Source organism: Hemitrygon akajei, chromosome 12 (assembly GCF_048418815.1).
Source record: "Hemitrygon akajei chromosome 12, sHemAka1.3, whole genome shotgun sequence".
Lineage (NCBI taxonomy): Eukaryota > Metazoa > Chordata > Chondrichthyes > Myliobatiformes > Dasyatidae > Hemitrygon > Hemitrygon akajei.
The window spans coordinates 6,753,298-6,776,459 of NC_133135.1; the positions used below are offsets into that span (position 1 = coordinate 6,753,298).

General features: G+C 45.6%; 1 protein-coding gene across 1 annotated transcript in view; it reads right to left on the minus strand.

The window, feature by feature from the left end:
• Nucleotides 1-448: 448 nt before the first annotated feature.
• spata1 (spermatogenesis associated 1) overlaps nt 449-23,162 on the minus strand; it is an 81,130-nt gene continuing 58,416 nt past the window's right edge. The window contains exons 7-12 of the mRNA XM_073062529.1: nt 21,766-21,820; nt 18,525-18,639; nt 14,338-14,463; nt 12,528-12,706; nt 5,304-5,402; nt 449-1,563 (exon numbers count right to left, since the gene is read on the minus strand). Coding sequence (XP_072918630.1) covers nt 1,498-1,563; nt 5,304-5,402; nt 12,528-12,706; nt 14,338-14,463; nt 18,525-18,639; nt 21,766-21,820 — 640 coding nt within the window. The 3' untranslated portion in view covers nt 449-1,497. The remainder of the gene's footprint in view (nt 1,564-5,303; nt 5,403-12,527; nt 12,707-14,337; nt 14,464-18,524; nt 18,640-21,765; nt 21,821-23,162) is intronic.

The following is a 23,162-nucleotide window of genomic DNA, read 5'->3' on the forward strand; positions in this document are numbered from 1 at the left end:
AAACTTGCATGCCTCACTTAATGTAAAGATGAAGTTAAACTTGCATTTTTGGACTCCCAGCATCTTCCTTTGAATTAGTTTCATATTTTGAAGTTACAAAACATAACATATACCTCTATCAAACCTCCCCTCATTTTCCTACGCTCCTAACCTGTTCAGTCTTTCCCGATAACTCAGGCCTTTTCTATTAGTTTTTCCTTGTTCAACATCAATGCATTGATGTAATGATGCATGACATGCAAAAGCAAGTTTTCACTGTAACTCAGTATATTGATCATATTAAACTAATTTGCCAATTAATTGGCTTCTTAATTGATGTTTCTATCAATTAAGAGACAGGTGTTTCTCCTCTGACTTCAAGATTACCAGTGCTTGGGTCAACAACAGCTTCTTCACCACTGCCATCGGATTTCCGAACCAACCTGAAAATTCCGAATTCTACCTTGAATTTCTATGTCAAGAAAGATTAGTTTTATTTCAGACATGTACATCGAAACATACAGTGAAATGTGTCATTTGCATTGACAACCAACACATACATCACAACATACAGTGAAATGAATCGCTTCCATCAACGACCAACACAGAGGATGCGCTGGTTGAAAAGGATTTCCTTCCGTGCCACACACACTGAAATGCCAGAAGAACTCAGCAGGTCAGTCAGCATCCACGGAGAGGAATAAACAATCAGAGTTCTGTGCGGAGACATTTCATCAGCAATGGAAAGGAAGGGGCAGAAGCCAGAATAAGGTGGGGAAGGGGAAGGAGTACAAGCTGGCAGGTGACAGGTGAGACCAGGTGAGGAAGGAATCCGGTAGAAGAGCAGCGTGGACCATGGGAGAAAGTGCAGGAGAAGGGGCACTGAGGGAGGTGATAGGCAGGTGAGGAGGAGAGAAGGGGAGAGGGTAACCAGAATGGGGAATGGATAAAGAGAGGAGGGGGGAGGGGGATGTAATGACCGGAAGTTATTGAAATTGATGTTCAGCTGACAGGTTGGAGGCTACCCAGACGGAATATAAGGTGTTGCTCCTCCATCCCAAATGCAGCCTCATTGTGACAGTAGAGGAGACCATGAGCAGACATGTCAGGATGGGAATGGAAGTGGAATTGAAATGGGTGGTTACCGAGAGATCCTGTGCTTTGCGGTGTACAGAGTGAAGCTGCTCGACAAAGCTCTCCCCCAATCTCATTGCTGTAGAGGAAGCCACACCAGGACCACCAGATACAATGCAGACTTGCAGATGAGGATGAACTGTCCTTAAATGTCGACTGTTTATTTTCCTCCATAGATGCTGCCTGACCTGCATTCTGTGCGTGTTGCTCTGGGTTTCCAGTCTCTGCAGAGTCTCTTGTGTGTTGTGCCGAGGAGATCCTGATGAGTTTGGAAGCGGTGTGGTAGTTTCTGATGGATGCTGATCCAGTCCTGAGGCACTGCTGAAGTAGTGAAGGTGTCTAGCTGCGAGGTGTGGAACCAGTGGGCTGGCGTGTCAGAGATGACTACATCTTTTTCTGTAGCAGTTCAGCCCGGAGAGCTTGCAGATCTAACACTGTCTGTTTCCTCAACTGTAAAGGCAACAGAAGTTACTGGAACAGTTCATTTCACTGGGATAAGCACAGCACAGGAACAGATACTTCAGCCCACAATGCTGTGTCGAACCAATTTGCTATGTCACCAAAGACACTCACAAATGTCTTCAGATGTACCATGGAGAGCATTCGAACTGGCTGCATCATTTTACAGCATTGGGGGTGTACTGGACAGCGAGGAAGGCTATCATGGGTTACAGCGGGACCTTGTCCAGCTGGAAAAATGGCAGATGGAATTTAATGCAGACAAGTGTGAGGTGTTGCACTTTGTTAGGACCAGCCAGGGGAGGTCCTAACACAGTTAATGGTAGGGTACTGAAGACTGCTGTAGAAAAAGGGATTTAGGAAGACAAGTTCTTAATTCATCACAGGTAGATAGGATTGTAAAGAAAGCTTTTGGCATATTGGCCTTCATACTGAGTACAGGAGATGGGATGTTATGTTGAAGTTCTATAAGACATTGGTGAGGCCGAATTTGGAGTATCGTGTGCATTTTTGATCACCTATCTACTATGTAGGAACTATGTAAATAAGGTTGAAAGAGTACAGAGAACATTTACAAGGACATTGCCGGGACTGAAGACCTGAGTTATGTCGAAAGATTGAATAGGTTAAGGACTTTATTCCCTGGAGCACAGAAGAATGAGGGGTGATTTGACTGATGTATACAAAATCATGAGGTCTATAGATAGGGTAAATGCAAGCAGGCTTTTTCTACTGAGGTTGGGTGGGACTACAACTAGAGGTCATGGGTTAAGGGTGAAAGGTGAAAAGTTTAAGGGGAATGTGAGGGGAAACTTCTTCACTCAGAGGGTGGTGAGAGTGTGGAGTGATCTGCCAGCACAAGTGGTGCAGGTGAGCTCGATTTCAATGTTTAATAGAAGTTTGGATAGGTACATGGATGGTAGGGGTAGGGAGGGCTAAAGCCCAGGTGCAGGTCGATGGGAGTAGGCACTTAAAATGTTTCGGACATAGACTAGTTAAGCCGAAGGGCCTGTTTCTGTGCTGTACTTTTCTATCACTGTCTGGTATGGGGGGGGGGACGTGGGAGGGGGGTGGAGTGCACTATTCAGGATCAAAGTAAGGTGCAGAAACTTGTAAACTCAGCCAGCTCCATCATGGGCACCAGCCTGCCCAGCAACCAGGACATCTTCAAGGAGCGATGCCTCAAAAAGGCTGCATCCATCATTAACAACCCCCCCATCACCTCCTCTCAGGAAGGAGGTACAGCAGCCTGAAGATGCTTCTCTCCCATTGCCATCAGATTTCTGAATGGACATCGAACACATGAGCACCACCTCACTACTTTTTTTGCACTATTTACTTAATCTAACTTTTATTATGTACATATATACTTCTTACTGTAATTGTTGTTTTTATTGTGTATCGCTGCCACAGAACAAGTTTCACAACATTTGACAGTGATTTTAAAACTGATTCTGAAAAAAGGCCAACTAAACTTAACACCTGCCTTCACAACGTCCTTATTCTTCCATTTCCTCACATTCATGTGTTTGTCCCTTCGAAGTGCCTCTACCACACCTCCGGCAGCACATTCCAGATACCCACCACTCAACTGTGTGAAAAAAAACTTCCCCTCATATCTCCTTCGAACTTACCCCCCTCACCTTAAGTGCATGCACTGTGGTATTAGGGCAATACGAGGCCCACGCTGGCCAGGGTCGACCATGGACGTTGCATCCTGGCTATTCCTCTGACTAAAGAGTCTTCTATCAGCACTGCAGTCCTCTTCTGAGCCACAGCGCCAGACTCAGAGCCAGAGACCCGGTCACTGTGGCTCCTCCCAGGCTGGTCGCCCCCTCTATCGAAAGTTATATACGTATTATTGAGGGGAACGGCCACAGGTGTACTCTGCACTGGCCGTGCATTTCCCCTCGTTCTCCTGACAGTCACCCAGTTACCTGTCTCCGACAACCTATGGGGCAACTACCCCCCCCCCCCCCCGTAGCTCCTGTATGTCAAAGGTCATTGAGCTGCAGCTCCAGGTCCTTAATACGTTCCCTCAGGAGCTGTAGCTCGGCGCACGTGGTACAGATCCGGTTATCTGGAAGACTGGACATCTCCCAGACTTCCCACATCCCACACACAGTTCAAAGTACTGCCCCAGAGCCATTCTCACTATACTATAGATGAGGAATGAGCAAATAAGAAGAGAGAGAGGAGAGGAGAGAGAGAGGGAGAGGAGAGAGAGAGAGAGGGAGAGGGAGAGGGGGAGAGAGAGAGAGGGAGGAGAGAGAGAGAGAGAGGGAGGGAGAGGGAGAGAGGGAGAGGGAGAGAGAGAGGGAGAGAGAGAGAGAGAGGGAGAGAGAGAGGGAGAGAGAGAGAGGGAGAGGGAGAGAGAGAGAGGGAGAGGAGAGAGAGGGAGAGGGAGGGAGAGGGAGAGAGAGGGAGGGAGAGAGAGAGAGAGAGAGAGAGAGGGAGAGAGAGAGAGAGAGACAGAGAGAGACAGAGAGAGAGAGAGAGAGAGAGAGAGAGAGAGAGAGAGAGGGAGAGAGAGAGAGAGACAGAGAGAGAGAGACAGACAGACAGAGAGAGAGAGAGAGAGAGAGAGAGAGAAACTTACAAGACAATCTACCTCACCCAGGCCTGATGAGCCAAAGCCCCTCTAAAGACTGGCACAACGCAAATGAACGGCCACTCCGCTTCCCCCTTTCTAATGAATCCCTCACTGACTGGTCACTCCTCAACTCACAGAAACTGCCGCAGAGATCTGCCTTTGAAATTTCCATCGCCGCCCTGATTAAAAAGTAGCTCTTTTCCTGCACCCCTGGTGTGGATTGTCGAATGCCCCCATTTGTGGAGTTGTTCCATCTGTGAATTGTTCAGGAACAGTTGTTACCCTTCAACCATCAGGCTCCTGAACCAGCGCTAAACTCGCTCACCCAAAGACTGAACTGATTCCACAACCTGTACACTCCCTGTCAGTGTTCTCTGTAATGCCCTGATAACATGGACGTTTTCCATATCATTACAGCACCGTGCAGAAGTCTAGCTAAACACGTACATATAGCTAGAGCCCCTAAGACTTCTGCACAGTACTGTATTTGTCAACGTGGAATGGAGAGTGAGTTAGTAAATCTGGCGGGAGCAAAGAATGGTGGGAATGGTGAGGATGGAGTGCCGCAGGAGAAGTGGCAGAGAAGGAGTGCCAGGGGAAGGGGGTGGCACAGGTGCAAACACATCCAGCCCTGAGACACCAGGCAAGGTCACTTAATTCCAGGCAATTGGTTTACTGATCACTATAGAACGTCTCTCTGGTGCTTCCCTCTCCCTCCTCTCCCCGTTCCCCTTTTCCAAACCATGATTCCCCTCTCACTACCCCCCCTCCCTAATCTCAATTCACAACAGAGACCCATATCAGAATCAGGTTTATCATCACTCACATATGTCATGACTTTTTTTTTACGGTGGCAGTACAGTGCAAAGCATAAAATTACTACAGTACTGAGCAAAGTCTTAGGCACTCTGGCAACCTAAGGCTTCTGTAGAATACAGTATATTGGGTGCTATATCAGGTGCCCGAGCTTCCACCCACAATCCAAAGTCATACCAGTAGATGAATTGGTTATTGTAAATTGTCCCATGATTAATGAGATTACTCGGAGGCTGTAGGGGCAGACAGGCTCAAAGGGCCAGAAATACCTACTCCGCCTGTATTGCTAAAATTAAATTAAATTACAGAACTGATACCGCACCTTTATCTCGGTGACCAGCTTCATTTTGGCATTTTCCACTCTGTGATAAAGCTGGTCCACCTCGTGTTTGAGTGTTGTAATCTGGATAATTAATTCGTTCTGCAACAGAAAATTGGTTTAATTTAGAAACACAACACACGGCACATATGGAATCCGAAATCCAATATAAACTGCTGGTGGAACCCGGCGGGTCGAGCAGCATCCGTGATGATCGTCAAGGCCTCGCGGCAGGACTGAGAGTGTAGAGGGAGGATAGTCAGTGTGTATAGTGACAGGGAGAGAGGAGAGACAGACGCTGGTACAAGACTGGCTGATTTTAAATAACTGCTGCCCAACTGGAGGAATTAGATAGATAGATAGATAGATACTTTATTCATCCCCATGGGGAAATCCAACTTTTTTTCCAATGTCCCATACACTTGTTGTAGCAAAACTAATTACATACAATACTTAACTCAGTAAAAAATATGATATGCATCTAAATCACTATCTCAAAAAGCATTAATAATAGCTTTTAAAAAGTTCTTAAGTCCTGGCGGTTGAATTCTCAGTGATATTTGCATACAGCCAACTCCCACAAACGGTACAGAAAGGGGACCCATCGTATATATATTAAAATGGCATGAAATTAAATAGGCCATAAAACATAGGAGCAGAATTAGGCCATTCAGCCCATCAGATCTGCTCCACCATTTCATCATGGCTGATTTATTATCCCTCTCAATCTCATTCTCCCAGTAACTTTACTCATCAAAAACCTAGCAACTTCCACTTTAAATATACCCAATGACTTTGCCACCACAGCCCTCCGTGGCAATGAATTGCACCGATTCATCACTCTCTCCCAGGTGGAGATATTGAAGTGCAGTGAAGTTAACCGGTGCCCTCCTGAAGTCCACAATCGCCTCTGTTGTCTGGTCCACATCCAGACTCAGGTTGTTGTTCTCACTCCATTTGACAGCCTCCCTACCTCCTCTCTGTACGCCGACTCACCACCGCCCCTGTATGATTGGTGAACAATGATGTGGTAGGAGCTGGACCCAGCAGCAGCGGGCTGAGCGCACAGTCCTGGGGGAGGGGGTCCGGAGCGAGCACCGGTGCTCAGCGTGACGCAACTTCAGATGCTGCTGCCAATGTATTGTCAATGATACCAACTATTTTACTATCATTTGTAAACCTAGTAAAATTACAGCACAGTGCAGGCCCTTTGGCCCACAATGTTGTACTGACCCTTTAACCTAGGTTCAGATCAATCTAACCTTTCCCTCCTACGTAGCTCTCCATTTTCTTTTCATCCTGGGCCTATCTAAGAGTCTCTTAAATGTCCCTAATGTTTCTGCCTCTACCACCACCCCTGACAATGCATTCCATGCACCCACCACTCTCTGCCACCCCACCCCCCCCCGGTAATTTCTTCCAAGCACCTTACAAGCATGGCCCCTCATATTCGTTCCTACTGCCCTGGGACAAAGGTGCTGGCTGCCCACTCTATCAATGCCTTCTCATCTCCTCCATTTCCCAGACATCCACCCTCACCCCATCTTCCCACTGCCTTAACAGAGAGAGTGTTCCTCTCGTCCTTACTGACCACCCCATGAGCCTCCGCATCCAGCTCTTCACTCTCCACATCTTCCGCCATCTTCAGTGGGATCCTACCACCAAACACATCTCTACCTCCCCCTCCCCACCACTGTCCACTTTCCGCAGGGATCGACCTCTCCGTGATTCCCTTGTCCATTCATCCCTTCCTACTAATCTCCCTCCCGGCACTTAACACTGCAAATGAAAGAAGTACTAAATCTGCCCGTTCACCTCCATGCAGGACCCCAAACAGTCTTTCCAGGTGGAGCGACGCTTCACCTGTGAGTCTGTTGGGGTCATCTACTGTATCCAGTGCTCTCAGTGCAGCCTCCTTTACATTGGTGAGACCCGATGTGGACTGAGGGAGTGCTTTGTCGAGCACCTTTGCTCCATCCACAGACAGCAGGATAATCCTGTGACCAACCATTTTAATCCCACTGCCCATTTCCATTCCGACACATTGGTCCATAGCCTCCTCTACTGCCAAGATGAGGCCATCCTCAGGGTGGAAGAGCAACATCTCATATACTCTTTCAGTAGCCTCCAACCTCATAGTGTGAATATCCCTTTCTCTAACGTCTGGTATTCTCTCTCGCTCCTCCTCCTCCTCCTATCTTTTCCCATGCTCCATTCTGGCTCCCCCCCCTTACCCCTTCTCTTCTTCTTACCCCCTGCTGGTTCCTGTCTTCCTTCCCTTTCTCCCATGCTCCACTCTCCTGCCTGACCTGCTGAGTTCCTCCAAGATTTTGTGTGTGCGTTGCTCTGGGTGGCCAGCATCTGTGGAACCTCCTGAGTTTACAAAAGCCTGAAAGCACGTACCATCAAGCTCAAGGACAGCTTCTATCCCACTGTCATAAGACTATTATCCTTTGTAGGATAAGATGGACTCTTAACCTCAATCCGTCGTGGTCTTGCATCTTATTGTCTGCCTGCAGTGCACTCTCTCTGTAACCATCTCCTTATTCTGCATTCTGTTATTGTTCCTCTGTTCAACCTCAATAAACTGTTGTAAGATTTGATCCTTATGGTTGGTATGCAAGAAAATCTTTTCAGGCTACCTCAGTACATGTGACAATAATAAAATATTTTGCCAAAAGCCATTCCTTGGCCCATTTTAAGACCATAAGATATAGGAGCAGAATTATGCTAGAATCTTTCCTGAAATACCATGGGCTTGTAGCTTGCTAAGCAGCCTCATGTGTGGCACCTTGTCAAATGCCTTCTGAAAATCCAAGTACACAACATCAAACAACTCTCTTTTGTCTATCCTATTTGTTATTACTTCAAAGAATTCCAACAGATTTGTGAGACAAGATTTTCCCTTGAGGAAACCATGCTGACTATGGCCTGTTTTATCATGTGCCTCCAAGTACCCTGAGACCAGATTCTTAATAATCACTCCAGCATCTTCCCAACCACTGTCAGACTAACTGGCCTATAATTTCCTCTCTCTTCTTGAAGAGAGGAGTGACATTTTTCAATTTTCCAGTCTACCAGAACCATTCCAGTATGTAGTGATTCTTGAAAGATCATTATTAATGCCTCCACAATCTCTTCAGCCTCCCCTTTCAGAACTCTGGGGTGTCCACCATCTGGTCCAGGTGTCTTATCTACCTTCAGACCTTTCAGTTTTTCAAGAACCTTCTCTCTAGTTCTGGTAACTTCATATACTTCATGCCATGTGCCACATAGAACTTCCACCATACTGCTAATGTCTTCCACAGTGAAGACTGATGCAAAATACTTATTCAGTTGATCCACCATTTCCTTATCCCCCATTACTACCTCTCCAGCGTTGTTTATCAATGGTCTGATAGCCACTCTTGCCTCTCTTTTACACTTTATGTATCTAAAGAAACTTTTCATTTCCTCTTTAATATTATTGGCTAGCTTACTTTCATATTCCAGCTTTATATTCTTCATTACTTTTTTAGTTGCCTTCTGTTAGTTTTTAAAATTTTCCCAGTCCTTTAACTTCTCACTAATTTTTACTCTATGTTGGCTTTGACTTCTCTTGTTGTCCATGGTTGTGTCATCTTTCTTTTAGAATACTTCTTACTCTTTGGGCTGATACTGACCTGGCTCTCAAGCAACCGGATGAGACCATCGGCACCCTGGAGACCGCACACCCAGAGGCTGCCTTCATCGTCGCCAGTGACTTTAATAGAGCCCCACTGTCTCTCTGACATTTTACAAACACATCCAGGTGAGCAAACAGGGAGGTAGCGTACTCGACCACTGCTACTCTCCCTTCCGCAACACTTACAAAGCGCTCCTTTGTAAAATCAGATCACTTCTCCAATTTTCTGCAGCCAAGGTACAGCCAGCAGGTGAAACAAGAGGCGGCTAAAGTTAAAACCATCCGCTGTTGATTAGACCAATCGGCCTCCATGCAGCAGGACTGCATCAATGCAGTCCTTGCTCTGATGATGTCGACTGTAAGTCTTTCATGATGAGGGAGTCTCCAAGTTCACAGATGGGGTTACAAGTTTTATCTGGAAGTGCATCATGTTGTCCCCCAGAAATTAGTCAGGGTCTATCCAAACCCTGGATCAACAGTCCCATGTGAGCAGCATTTGCCGCACGACACAAAGCTTACGTCGCCGGTAATCAGCAGGAGCTCAAGAAATGTAGCTATGATCTGCTCAAAGTCATCAAGGCAGCAAAACGACAATACTGAGACAAGATTCAGACTCAACTTTCCACCAATGACACACGCAGCATATGGCAAGGTCGGCACACCATTGCAGTGGAGTTTCCAACAGCAATGCCTCTCTCCCAGTCGAGCAAAATCTCTTTTACGCTCAATTCAATGTTGCCTACACTGAGCCTCTGAGGAGACCTACAGCTGATGCAACCTGAAGCTTGGTCATCCCTGAGGCTGAAGTACTCAGATGTTTCCAACGAGTGGACAGTTGAAAGGCTTATGTGAGAATGCTGTTCTTGGACTACAGTTCAGCATTCAACACCATAATTCCTCCAGGCTTGACAAGAAGCTCAGAGACCTCGGCCTTCACCCTGCCTTGTGCAGCTGGATTCTGGACTTCCTGTCAGATTGCCAGCAGGTGGTAAGAGTGGGCTCCTCACCTCTGCCCCTCTGACCCTCAACACAGGAGCCCCTCAGGGTTGTGTACTAAGCCCATCCTTTGCTATCTGTATACCCATTTGACTGTATCACCACCCACAGCTCCAATCTGGTAATTAAATTTAATGACAATGCTACACTGATTGACCTAATCTCTAATAATGAGGCAGCCTACAGAGAAGAAGCCATCACCCTGACACAGTGGTGTCAAGAAAACAATCTCTCCCTCAATGTCGCAAAAACAAAGGAGCTGGTTGTGGATTACAGGAGGAATGGAGACGGGCTAACCCCTATTGACATCAATGGATCTGGGGTTGAGAGGGTGAACGGCTTTAAGTTCCTCGGCATACATATCACTGAGGACCTCACGTGGTCTGTACACACCAGCTGTGTGGTGAAAAAGGTACAACAGCACCTCTTTCACCTCAGATGGTTGAAAAGTTTGGTATGGGCCCCCAAACCCTAAGAACTTTCTATAGGGGCACAACTGAGAGCATCAAGTCAATTAAATTCAATTATATATCCTGTGCCTTCCGAATTGCTTCCAGAAATTCCAGCCATTGCTGCTCTGCCATCATCCCTGCCAGTGTTCCCTTCCAATCAATTCTGGTCAACTCCTTTCTCATGCCTCTAACTCCATTTACTCCACTAACACATTGACCTTAGCTTCTCTTCCTCAAATTTCAGGGCGAATTTGATCATATTGATTTCAGTGGTTTATTTTGGATGGGCAAATTTGAAGACAGAGAAAAATATAAATGGTAAGACTTTGGTAAGGCGTATGGTGTGTTGGCATTCATCAACCATGGGACTGATTGGTCACCTCACTACAGGAAGGTTGTGGCTACTATTGGGAGAGTGGGGGGGGGGGGGAGATCTAAAAGGATGTTGCCTGGATTGGGGAGCATGTCTTATGAGAATAGGTTGAGTGAACTCGGCCTTTTCTCCTTGGAGTGATAGAGGATGAGAGGTGACCCAATAGAAGTCTATAAGATGATGAGAGGCATTGATTGTGTGGATAGTCAGAGGCCTTTTTCCAGGGCTGAAATGGCTAACTCAAGAGGGCACAGTTTTGAGGTGCTTGGAAGTAGGTACAGAGAAGATGTCAGAGATAAGTTTTTCACACAGAGAGTGGTGAAGGCATGGAATGCACTGCCAGTGATGGTAGTAGAGACTGATACAATAGGGTCTTTTAAGAGACTCTTACTTAGGTACTCGAAGCTTAGAAAAATAGAGGGCTATGCAGTAAGGAAATTCTAGGCAGTTTCTAGAGTAGATTATCATGGTCAGCACACCGTGGACTGAAAAGCCTACAATGTGTTGTAGATTTCTAAAAAAAACATTATGATCACTCTCCCCTAAGGGTTCTTTTACCTTAAGCTCTCTAATTAAATCGGGTTCAGGGCACAACATCCAATCCAGAACAAATAATCCTCTAGGAGGCTCAACCACGATCTGCTCTAAAAAGCATGTCATAGGCACTCTAGAAATTCCCCCTCCTGGAATCTAGCACCAACCTGATTTTCCCAATCTACCTGCATATTGAAGTCTCCCATGACCACTGTAATATTGTCTTTCTGCATGCATTTTCTATCTCCCATTGCACTTTGAAGATGGGGCAGGGGTGTGGGGGGTATGGAATGGGGGGTGGCAGTTAACAAATCGCTTTATAGCAGCAGCCATAAGATGGGATCTGTATAGAATTTCAGCATTCTCCCCATGACTGTGTGCAGTTCTTCCCACATTCCAAAGACGTACGGGTTAGGGTTAGTGAGTCGTGGGCATGCTACGTTGGCACCAGGAGTTTGGGGATACTTGTGGGCTGCCCAGCAAAATCCTCACTGATTTAATTTGGCACAGGTGACCCATTTCGATGTATGCATGACAAATAAAGCTAATCTTTAACTTTATGATGTTCTAGAATTCATTAGAATGGAGCTGGCGCACAAAGTGAAAGGAGATACAATAGATTCTGGTTGAAAGAGTACAGTGAAAACTTACACAGATGTTGCTGGATACGTACACAATGCTGGAAGAACTCAGCAGGTCAGGCAGCATCCGTGAGAAAAGAGTAGCCAACGTTTCGGGCCGAGACCCTTCATCAGGACCCTTCCTGATACTCTTTGCTACTCTTTTCTCACGGATGCTGCCTGACCTGCTGAGTTCTTTCAGCGTTGTGTACGTATTCTTTGATCCACAGCATCTGCAGTTGTATTTTTGTGTACAGATGTTGCTGGAACTGGAGGGCCTGAGTTATAAGGAAATATTGAATAGGTTTGGACTTAGAACGTAGAAGATTAAGTGTAGATTTGATAGAGGTATACAAAATCATGAGAGATTTAGACAGGGTAAATGCAAGCAGGCTTTTTCCACCGAGGTTGGGTGGGACGACAACTAGAGGTCACGGGTTAAGCAACACACACAAAATGTTGGAAGAACTCAGCAGGTCAGCACCTTTGACTGAAATGTTGACTATCCATTTCCCTCCAGAGATGCTGCCTGAACTGCTGAGTTACTCCAGCGTTTGTATGCATTAACACAGAGTGAACAGGCTTTACTTTGGAACTGCTGGCACTCGCGGAGTTTGGGAACCGTTTCCTGGTCTCTCTGGCAGCCAGATGATGCAACAGTTTTTGGTAAAACATGTCCAGCTCCTGCCGCAGCTTGCTGGATGTGTCTTCTAGTGGAGCAGTTGCTTTCTTTGATCCGAAGTACTGTTTCTTCCAGCTGTCACGTACTGCCAGACAAAGAAGGGGGAAGAGTTAAAGAAGACTTACAAGGCAGACACAGAACTTGCTGCCAGGGAGAGTGGTGAAAGAAACACAACAGCAACACACAGGGGGTATTTAGACAGGCAGATGAATAGGGAGGTGGTCACTTGAGGGAGGCAGAGACGACAAGGCCAACCCCTACCTGCTCACCTGCCTATTAAGCTAATTATTAGTTCATTGTTATTACATGAGCCTTGTTTGTAGCCCTAAATATGTTCCTCGTCCACCTTGTCCTTTGTTTCTTTCCTCATGGAATTGTCTTTTTTTTGTGTGTAAGTGAAGCTTCATCTTTGTTCCACAAAGCTTTGTTCTGGGCCCTCTGGTGTTCCGCAAGGATCTGTTCTGGAACCCCTGGTTTTCCACAAGGATCTGTTCTGGAACCCCGGTTCTCCCCACAAGGATCTGTTCTGGAACCCCGGTTCTCCATAAGGATCTGTTCTGGAACCCCTGGTTTTCTGCAATGATCTGTTCTGGAACCCCTGGTTTTCTGCAAGGATCTGCTATGGAACCCCGGTTTTCCACAAGGATCTGTTCTGGAAAGCCAGGGTTCCACGAGGATCTGTTCTGGAACCCCTGGTTTTCTGCATGGATCTGTTCTGGAACCCCTGCAAGGATCTGTTCTGGGACCCCGGTTTTCCCACAAGGATCTGTTCTGGAACCCCGGTTCTCCATTAGGATCTGTTCTGGAACCCCTGGTTTTCTGCTAGGATCTGTTCTAGAACCCCGGTTTTCCACAAGGATCTGTTCTGGAACCCCTGGTTTTCTGCATGGATCTGTTCTGGAACCCCGGTTTTCCACGAGGATCTGTTCTGGTACCCCAGTTTTCCACAGGGATCTGTTCTGGTACACCGGTTTTCCACAAGGATCTGTTCTGGGACCCCTGATCTTTGTGATTTTTATAAATGACTTGGATAAGGAAGTGGTAGGGTGGGTTAGTAAGTTTGCAGATGGCAAACTTGCAAATGAATGGTGAAGAAGATTGTTGTAGGTTACAAAAGGACATTGGTACAATGTGGTGTCAGCCTTTGTAAGGCTGAAGGCAGAGTATAAGGTTAACAGCAGGAGCTTTGACCTGATGGCATGAACATCAATTTTTCTAACCTTGTGTGATTCCCCCCACCCTTGCCCAACCCTTCTCTCTTCAATGCCCCACTCTGGCTCCTCCCTACCTCTTCTCTTTCCCTCACCTGCCTATTACTCTGGTGCCCCTCCTCCAGTGGTCCACTCACCTCTTCTACCAGATTCCTTCTTCTCCAGCCCTTTGCCTTTTCCATCTATCATCTCCCAGCTTCTTACTTCATCCCCCACCCACCCGGCTTCACCCATCACCTTTTAATTTGTCCTTCTTCCCCTCCTCCCACCTTCTTATTGTGGCTTCTGCTCCCTTCCTCTTCAGTCCTGAGGCAGGGTCTCAGCCCAAAACATTGTCTGTACATTCCTTTCCATAGATGCTGCCTGACCCACTGAGTTCCTCCAACATTTCTGTGTGTTGCTCTAAGATAAACTGTTGGAAAGGGTTTGTGGGACCAAATAGCCCTAGCTTCCTCTTATTGTTGTGTTTCATGGTCTAACCTGGAGCTCAGGTCTAACCTCTCACCTTGGTTTCCTCGTAATCGGACCTGTGACAACAATGCTTTTGCCTTCTTCACCAACTCTTGCCTTGTTTTCTCAAGGCTCTTCCTCTCTTGCTTTACGGCTTCGATCTGGGCAATGAGCTGTTCCTCTATGGGACGGGGGGGGATGAGGGGGGAGAAAATGGGCAACATAAGGTAGAGTTTTTAAAAAATTCAAAAGCAAATTTTATTATCGGAGTACATATATGTCACCACGTATATCCCTGAGATCCTTTTTCCTACGGGCATACTCAGCAAATCTATAGAATAGTAACTACAACAGCATTGACGTAGCAATTGATGACTTGGCAGTGTGGAGGACCAGATGGATCTTGGGGTCCGAGTCCACAAGACACTCAAGACGTTTGCACAGGTTGACTCTGTAGATAAGAAGGCGTACGGTGCATTGGCGTTCATCAATCATGGGATTGAGTTTAAGAGCCGAGAGGTAATGTTGCAGCTATATAGGACCCTGGTCAGACCCCACCTGGAGTACTTAGCTCAGTTCTGGTCACCTCACTACAGGAAGGATGTGGAAACCATAGAAAGGGTGCAGAGGAGATTTACAAGGATGTTGCCTGGATTGAGGAGCATGCCTTATGAGAATAGGTTGAGTGAACTCGGCCTTTTCCCCTTGGAGCAAAGGAGGATGAGAGGTGACCTGATAGAAGTCTATAAGATGATGAGAGGCATTGATCGTGCGGATAGTCAGAGGCTTTTTCCCCAGGGCTAAAATGGCTGCCACGAGAGGGCACAGTTTTAAGGGGCTTGGAAGTTGGTACAGAGGAGATGTCAGGGGTAAGTATTTTTACTCAGAGAGTGGTGAGTGTGTGGAATGGGCTGCCAGCGACGGTGATGGAGGCGGATACAATAGGGTCTTTTAAGAGACTCCTGGATGCGTACATGGAGCTCGGAAAAATAGAGGGCTATGGGTAACCCTAGGTAATTTCTAAGGTAAGGACATATTCGGCACAGCTATGGGGGCCAAGGGGCCTGTATTGTGCTGTAGGTTTTCTAGGTTTCTATGATGAAAGATCAAGTAGAGCATGGAAAACAACAAACTGTGCAAATGCAAATATAAATTAATAGCAATAAATGAGAGCCTGAAACAAGAAGATAAAGAGAGCTTAAAGTGAGATGATTGTTTGTGGGAGCATCTCAATAGATGAGTGTAATTATCCTCTTTTGTTCAAGAGTCTGATGGAGGGGTAAGTCCTGAGGCCCCTGTACCTCCCACCTGATGGTGGCAGCGACAACAGCACGGCCTGGGTGGTGTGATATAATACGGTAAAGTAACACGTTGAACGCAAAGGTGAAGAAAATATCAGATTTCTAACCTAGAACTTAGAAGATTGGTGGGAGATTTGATAGAGGTATAAAGAATTATGAAGGGTACAGATAGGGTAAATGTAAACGGGCTTTTTCCACTGAGGTTGGGTGAAACTACAACTGGTGGGTCATGGGTTAAGGGTGAAAAATGAAGTGTTTAAAGGGTACATGAGGGGTAATGTTACGAACCCCCAGGTTTTGTTTACTGTGGACTGTCATTTTAAAAGAGCACTTCAGTGAGCCAGGACTATGACGTTATTCACTGACTGACCCACAGCTTGTTTACCTTTAAAACAAGGACACAGACAGTCACAGTCAGAGGTCAGTCGGACAATGGAAGGAAGCCAGTGAGTAAGGGGTCACTGGTTGGAACTTTCGAGTGCCCACAAGTCTGGGTTGAGCTACGACCCAGCACACAGATAAGTAGCTATCACGTTGTATGACTGGGAGCAACCTTGTGGAATCTACTTATAGATAGATAGATAGATAGATAGATAGATAGATACTTTATTCATCCCCATGGGGAAATTCAACTTTTTTTCCAATGTCCCATACACTTGTTGTAGCAAAACTAATTACATACAATACTTAACTCAGTAAAAAATATGATATGCATCTAAATCACTATCTCAAAAAGCATTAATAATAGCTTTTAAAAAGTTCTTAAGTCCTGGCGGTAGAATTGTAAAGCCTAATGGCATTGGGGAGTATTGACCTCTTCATCCTGTCTGAGGAGCATTGCATCGATAGTAACCTGTCGCTGAAACTGCTTCTCTGTCTCTGGATGGTGCTATGTAGAGGATGTTCAGAGTTTTCCATAATTGACCGTAGCCTACTCAGCGCCCTTCGCTCAGCTACCGATGTTAAACTCTCCAGTACTTTGCCCACGACAGAGCCCGCCTTCCTTACCAGCTTATTAAGACGTGAGGCGTCCCTCTTCTTAATGCTTCCTCCCCAACACGCCACCACAAAGAAGAGGGCGCTTGTATTAGCCCTTGCCTGGGTGGTAGTTCCCTTTGAAGACTGTACCCCTGTGATAAGCTCTATCGGTGATAAATTTGTAAGTGGATTTGAACCAACGATGGATAAAACCTACAGCGATTGTTATCCTGTTTTACCACCGTGGAACCTGTGGAATGTGACATAAATGCCTTGTCTCGACATTCACCTTGGATTACAAATATCTCCCTCACATCACTTAATCTGTGGATGAACTGAACTTTCATGCCCGCCCCCCCACCGAGCTCAATAGTTTGGGAGATATATTTACACATATGTATACTCATAACACTGTTGACTTGTGATTATTCTTGTTTAAGTTGCTATATTAAGTAGGTACTAATAAAGATCGTGGTTTTAATACAAAACCAGACTCCAGGCCTGGTCTGTTGCTGCTGTTTCATTTAAACCATTAAGGGTGCGTAATATTAACATCTTCACTCAGGGTGGTGAGGGTGGGGAACGAGCTGCCAGTGCAAGTGGTGGATGCGGGTTCAATTTCAACATTTAAGAGAAGTTTGGATAGGTGCATGGAGGGGAGGGGTATGGAGGGCCATGGTCCAAGTGCAGGTCGATAGGACCGGCAGACTAATGACTTGGCATGTACTAGATGGGCCGAATGGCCTGTTTCCTTACTGTTCTATGACTCTAGCAAGTCCACCACCCTGTCTCTTTAACATTCAGTGTCAAGGCATTGGAACTGGAATGAGTTTACTAATGTCACATGTACCAAGGTACAGTGAAAAACTTGTTTTGCATAAACACTAGAGATTCTACAGATGCTGGAAAATCAGAATAACATGCACAAAGTACTGGAGGAACGCAGTGATTGAAGTCCTAATGAAAGGTCTCAGCCCGAAATGTCAACTATCTATTCCTCTCCATAGATGCTGCCGGACCTGCAGAGTTCCTCCAGCATTTTGCAGACTGATCATGCAGGCCAATTCATTAAACAGGTACAACAATAACAGGATTCAGAACAAAGTGTTACAGTTACAGAGAAGGTGCAGTACAAGATCATAACAAAGGAATTCTGAGGCCAGGAGTCCATCGTGTCATCCTAGAGAAACATTCAATAGCCTGATAAGGGTGGGATAGAAGCTGCCCTTCAGCTTGGCGGTACGTGCTTTCGGGTTTCCGTATCTTCTGCCTGATGGGAGGAGCAGAAGAGAGAATGTCCGGCGTGGGTAGGGTCTTTGATCCTGCATTACCGAGGCAGTGAGAAGTGTAGACAGAGTCCACAGAGGGGAGGCTGGTTTCTGTGAGGTGTTGAGCTGCGTCCACAACTCTCCGCAGTTTCTTGCGGTCACAGGAGAAGCAGTTGCTTGCTGCCATAAGATGCTTTCTATGATACATTGGCAGAAATTGAAGGTCAAATTGCTTTGGCCTCCTGAGGTAATAAAGGAATTGGTGAGTTTCCCGGACGTGACGTTCATATGGTTGGACCAGGACAGGCTATTGGTGGACTTGCTTTAGGAGGACCCTTAGGTTCATGTTCCATGTGCTTCTGATTACTCTCTTTCATTTTCTATTTGCCCAATTTGATTAAGGCTGAATGGCATAATCCTGCCCCTGGGTCTTATGCCTTTCCCTTGTACTACCCTAGTGCACTGTTGTGATAAGTGATCACATGGATGCCACACCAAACAAACTTCACAACTTTAGTAGTTGTGACAATAGTAAACCAGTTTACCAAATCACCAAATTTCTGCATCTGCAGACTCTCGTGACTCCATAACTGACCTGTTCCATCATTCCATCTGCCTGCATACCTTCCACATCCATATCATTACCTTACAGCTTCAGTCAGAATTGCAAACGTGAAACTGGGCCAGGTACTCACTTTCTGTTGGGAGCCGAGCTCGTTGTACAGCGGCGGTCAGGAGAGGCGGGGGAGGAGGAAGAGAATACTCCTTCCCACCTACCGGATAATTTAATTCTCTGCAGCCTCCTGGCATCTAATTGGTGAAGAGAAGAACATAAACCAATATAACGTTGTTGAGAAATGGCTTGTCTCTCACACACACACACTCACACACAACTTGAATCAGAGAATAGGTCAAAGGCGCGAAGGAAGAAGAGGTGGGCTGTGATTCTTCTCACAGCTGACTCTGAGTAGGAGTTACAGAAGCCTAAATTCCCACACCACCAGGTTCAAGAACAGCCACGTCCCTTCAACCATTTGGTTCCTGAACCAACCTACAAAACCCTACTCACCAGAGTTTAACAATATGGCTACTTTGATCACTTTACACTGCAGTGGAATTTTTTGATCTAATTGTTTTTGTAGAATTTTGTGTTTTAGTTTGTTTATGAATGTTGTGTCCTCAATGGTCTGTACCTGAGTTGCTGCTGCCTAGGTCATATAGAAGTTCTCACTGCACCTGTGTGCCCTGTATACCTGTACACGTGCATCTGACAATAAATTCGACATTCAGTTTAATTAAACTGCAAATCCTCATCATTCACCGCTCTTTTTATACTGACTGGCTGTTTGCTTCACACAGACAGTGGCCTTGTAGCGTAGCAGTTAGTGTAACGCCTTACAACACCTGCGATCAGGGTTCAATTCCCCTCACTGTCCGTACATTCTCCCCGTGACCATGTGGATTTCCTCTGGGTGTTCAGATTCCCTCCCACATTCCCAAGGTCAGTAAGCTGCGGGCAGGCTACGTTGATCAGAAGCAGAGTGATGCTTGTGGGCTACCCCAGTTCATCCTTGGATTGATTTGTCATTGACACAAATGAAGCATTTCACTGTACAGCACTGTGCAAAAGTCTTATATAAAAGAGAGGGAGAGAACTGAAGCAAAAAATACAAATTTCATGACCACGTCTTAATATGATAAACCAGAGAAAATCTGCAGATGCTGGAAATCCGAGCAACACACACAAAATGCTGGAGGAACTCAGCAGGCCGGGCAGCATCAATGGAAGAGAGTACAGTCGACATTTCGGGCCGAAATCCTTTGGCATGTCTCATAAATAATGATAAACCTGATTCTGATATGGATCTCTATTGTGGATTGAGAGTAGGAAGGGGGCAGGCAGAGGGGAATGTTAGGGAATAGGGGGAGGGAGAGGGGAGGCAGCAGGAAGCACCAGACAGACATTCTGTAGTGATCAATAAACCAATTATTTGGAATCAAATGACCTTGCCCGGTGTCTCAGGGTTGCGTGTGTCTGCACCAACGCTACCCTTAACCCCATCCCCTCCACTGCGCTCCTGGCACTCCTTCTCTGCCATCTTTCCCACACCCCTCGCATGGCACTTCACCCTTGTCATTCCCAACCCATCAGATTTACAAACTTTCTCTCCATTCCACGTTAACAAGTACAGGACTGTGCAAAAGCCTTAGGTATCCTAGCTATATATACATGTGCCTGAGACTTTTGCACCAATGTCCAAGTGACAAATTAAATTAATCTAATCTATAAAGATAGAACACCAGTGGAGGGGGGGGTGGTTGAGGAGTTGACGAATCTGGGGAGATCAGGTTTCAGGGAAAACTAGAAAGGCATGTGATTTCTCTTCAAACCAACATAACCTCAATGGGCTGAATTGCCTCCTTATATGTCATATAGAGGGACGTGATTACAGCAGAGAGCATGCAGAGGAGATTCACTCAAACTCCAAACAGAATGGAGCCATTGTTGTGCCTTCTTCATAACTGCATTAATGCATTGAGCCCAGGAAAGATGTAAATAAGATAGAAGGAGTACAGAGAAAATTTACAAGGATGTTGCTGGGGTTATATGGCAAAATCAAATAAATTAGGACTTTATTCCTGGGAATATGGACGACTGAGAGGAGATTATAAAAAAAGGTATAATTATGAGGGCTATAGACAGGCTTTTTCCACTGAGGTTGGGTGGGACTACAACTAGAGATAATGGGTTAAGGATGAAAGATGAAAAGTTTAAGAGGAACATGCAGGGAAACTTCTTCACTCAGAGGCCATGAGAATGTGGAATGAGCTACCAGCACAAGTGGCACATGCGAGCTTGATTTCAACGTTTAAGAGAAGTTTGGATAGGTACATGGAGGGCTGGGGTCCAGGTACAGACAGGATGATGGGAGTAGGAAGTTTAAATGGTTTCAGCATGGACTTGATGACCCTGGGATAGATCCTTCAAGTTGTGATGCCCAGGAATTTGGAACTACTGACCCTTTCCACCACTGACCCCTCAATGAGGACTGCTGTGTGTTTTCCCAACTTCCCCATCCCAAAGTCCACAATCAGTTCCTTGGTCTTACTGATGTTAAGTGTAAGATTGGTGTTGTGACACCACTCAGACCAGCTAAATATGGAAGTCAAGGAAATGGATGGGATCAGGTGCATAAAATTGGTGTTGCACCCAATCCAATAGGAGTTTCCAAACTGCGAGAGGATTTAACTCAGTTCCTTGGATATCTTAACTACTCCATCCCCAAGGATGTGCTGGTATTGCAGAGGGTCAAGAGGAGATTCACGTAAATGACCCTGTGCATAAAAGGGTTAATGTACAGTATGAGGAACGTTTGATGGCTCTGGGCCTGTACTCACTGAAGCTTAGAAGAATGAGGGGGGAATCTCATTGAAACCTATCGAATATTGAAAAGCGGTTGTGGAGAGGATGTTTCCTATGGTGAGGGAATCTAGGTTGGAGAGGGTACAGCCTCAGAATAAAAGCACATCCTTTTAAAACAGACATTAGGAGGAATTGCTTAGCCGTAAGTACTGAATTTATGGAATTCACTGCCACAGATGGTTTTGGAGGCCAAGTCACTGGGTATATTTAAAGTAGAGATCGATTGGTTCTTGATTAGTCAGGATTTCAAAAGGTTATGAGGAGAAGGCAGGAGAATGGGTTTGAGAGGGATAACAGATCGGCCATGGTGGAGTAGCAGAGCAGATTGGATGGGAAGAAATGGCTTGATTCTGTTTGTATATCTAACGGTCTTATGGATTAATGGACCCATTTATTTACATGTTGTGCAGTCACACACTGTGAAATGATACCAGGATTAAAAAAGAGAGGACAATCCAATTCTGTAAAACACGGAAATTGCAGGGAAATCAATGTACATGAAATTACAGTACCTGGCTGGTTTCCTCTTCAATATTTCGAGATACTGGACCCTGATTCACTTGTTGACTGAAAAGAAAGATTACCATATTTTCTGATTTTATTTACCAACTCATTGGCACCCCATCCAACACCTAAAAATCTCTCTTACCCATCACCAACGCAATATACCTGCTGTGTGTAAAAACTACAAGAAGTCCCAGGGTTGGGGAATCAAGATCTAGAAGGCATAGGTTTAAGGTGGGAGGGGAGAAATTTAATAGGAACTTCATCATTCAGGGGGTGGTAAGTATATGGAGCAAGCTGTCAGAGGAAGTGGTTGAGGCAGGTAGATTATAACACAATATACATGGCCAGGGGAGGTTTAGAGGAACATATGCCACCATGAGCAAATAGGATGACTAGTTTAGATGGATATTTTGCTCAGCATAGGAACCCCTACCCTGGGGTAAAGATTGTTACCGTCCATGTTATCTATCCCACTTCTATTAGGTCATCTCATTCTCCAGTGTTCCAGGGAATAAAGACCTAATGTGGTTAACGTCTCCCTATAACCGAGTTCCTGTAGTCCCAGTAACATCCTTGAACATTTTCCCTGCACTCTTTCCCGTTGAACAATATCTTTCCTATAACAAGGTGACACTACACTCCAAGTCTCGTCTCAATAACAACTTGTACAACTGCAACATAATGTCCCAGCTCCTGTACTCAGTGCCCTGACTGATGAGGGCCAGTGTGCTAAAGACCTATATTGTCTACATGTGACATCACTTGTACTGAACTATCCACATGTCCTCCTAAGCCCCCTGTGCCATTACACTCCCTAGTGCACTACCATTCATAAGTCCTATAGTGGTTTGACTTTCCAAAATGCATCACCACACACATACCTTCATTGAAATCAGCATCCATCATCAAGGACTCCCACTATCTAGGCCATGCTCTCTTCTCTCTTCTGCCATTGGGAAGGAGCCTCAGGACCGAAACCACCAGGTTCAGGAACAGTTACTACCCCTCAACCATCAGGCTTTTGAACCAGAGGGGATAACTTCACTCACACTATCACTGAAATGTTCCCACAATCTACGGACTCACTTTTAAGGACTCTTCATCTCATGTTCTCAATAGTTATTGCTTTTTTATTTATTATTATTATTTATTTTTTTCCTTTCTTTTGATATTTGCACAGTTGCTTTTTCGCACATTGGTTGTTTGCCCGTCCAGTTGGGCACAGTCTTTCATTGATTCTATTGTATTCTTTGTATCTACTGTGAACACCTGCACAAAAAGGGGTTGTATATGGTGACACATATATAGTTTGATAATGAATTAACTCTGAACTTTGAAATCCATCTGCCACTCCTCAGTCCACTTCCTTAACTGATCAAGAACCCCCTTTAATCTACAACTA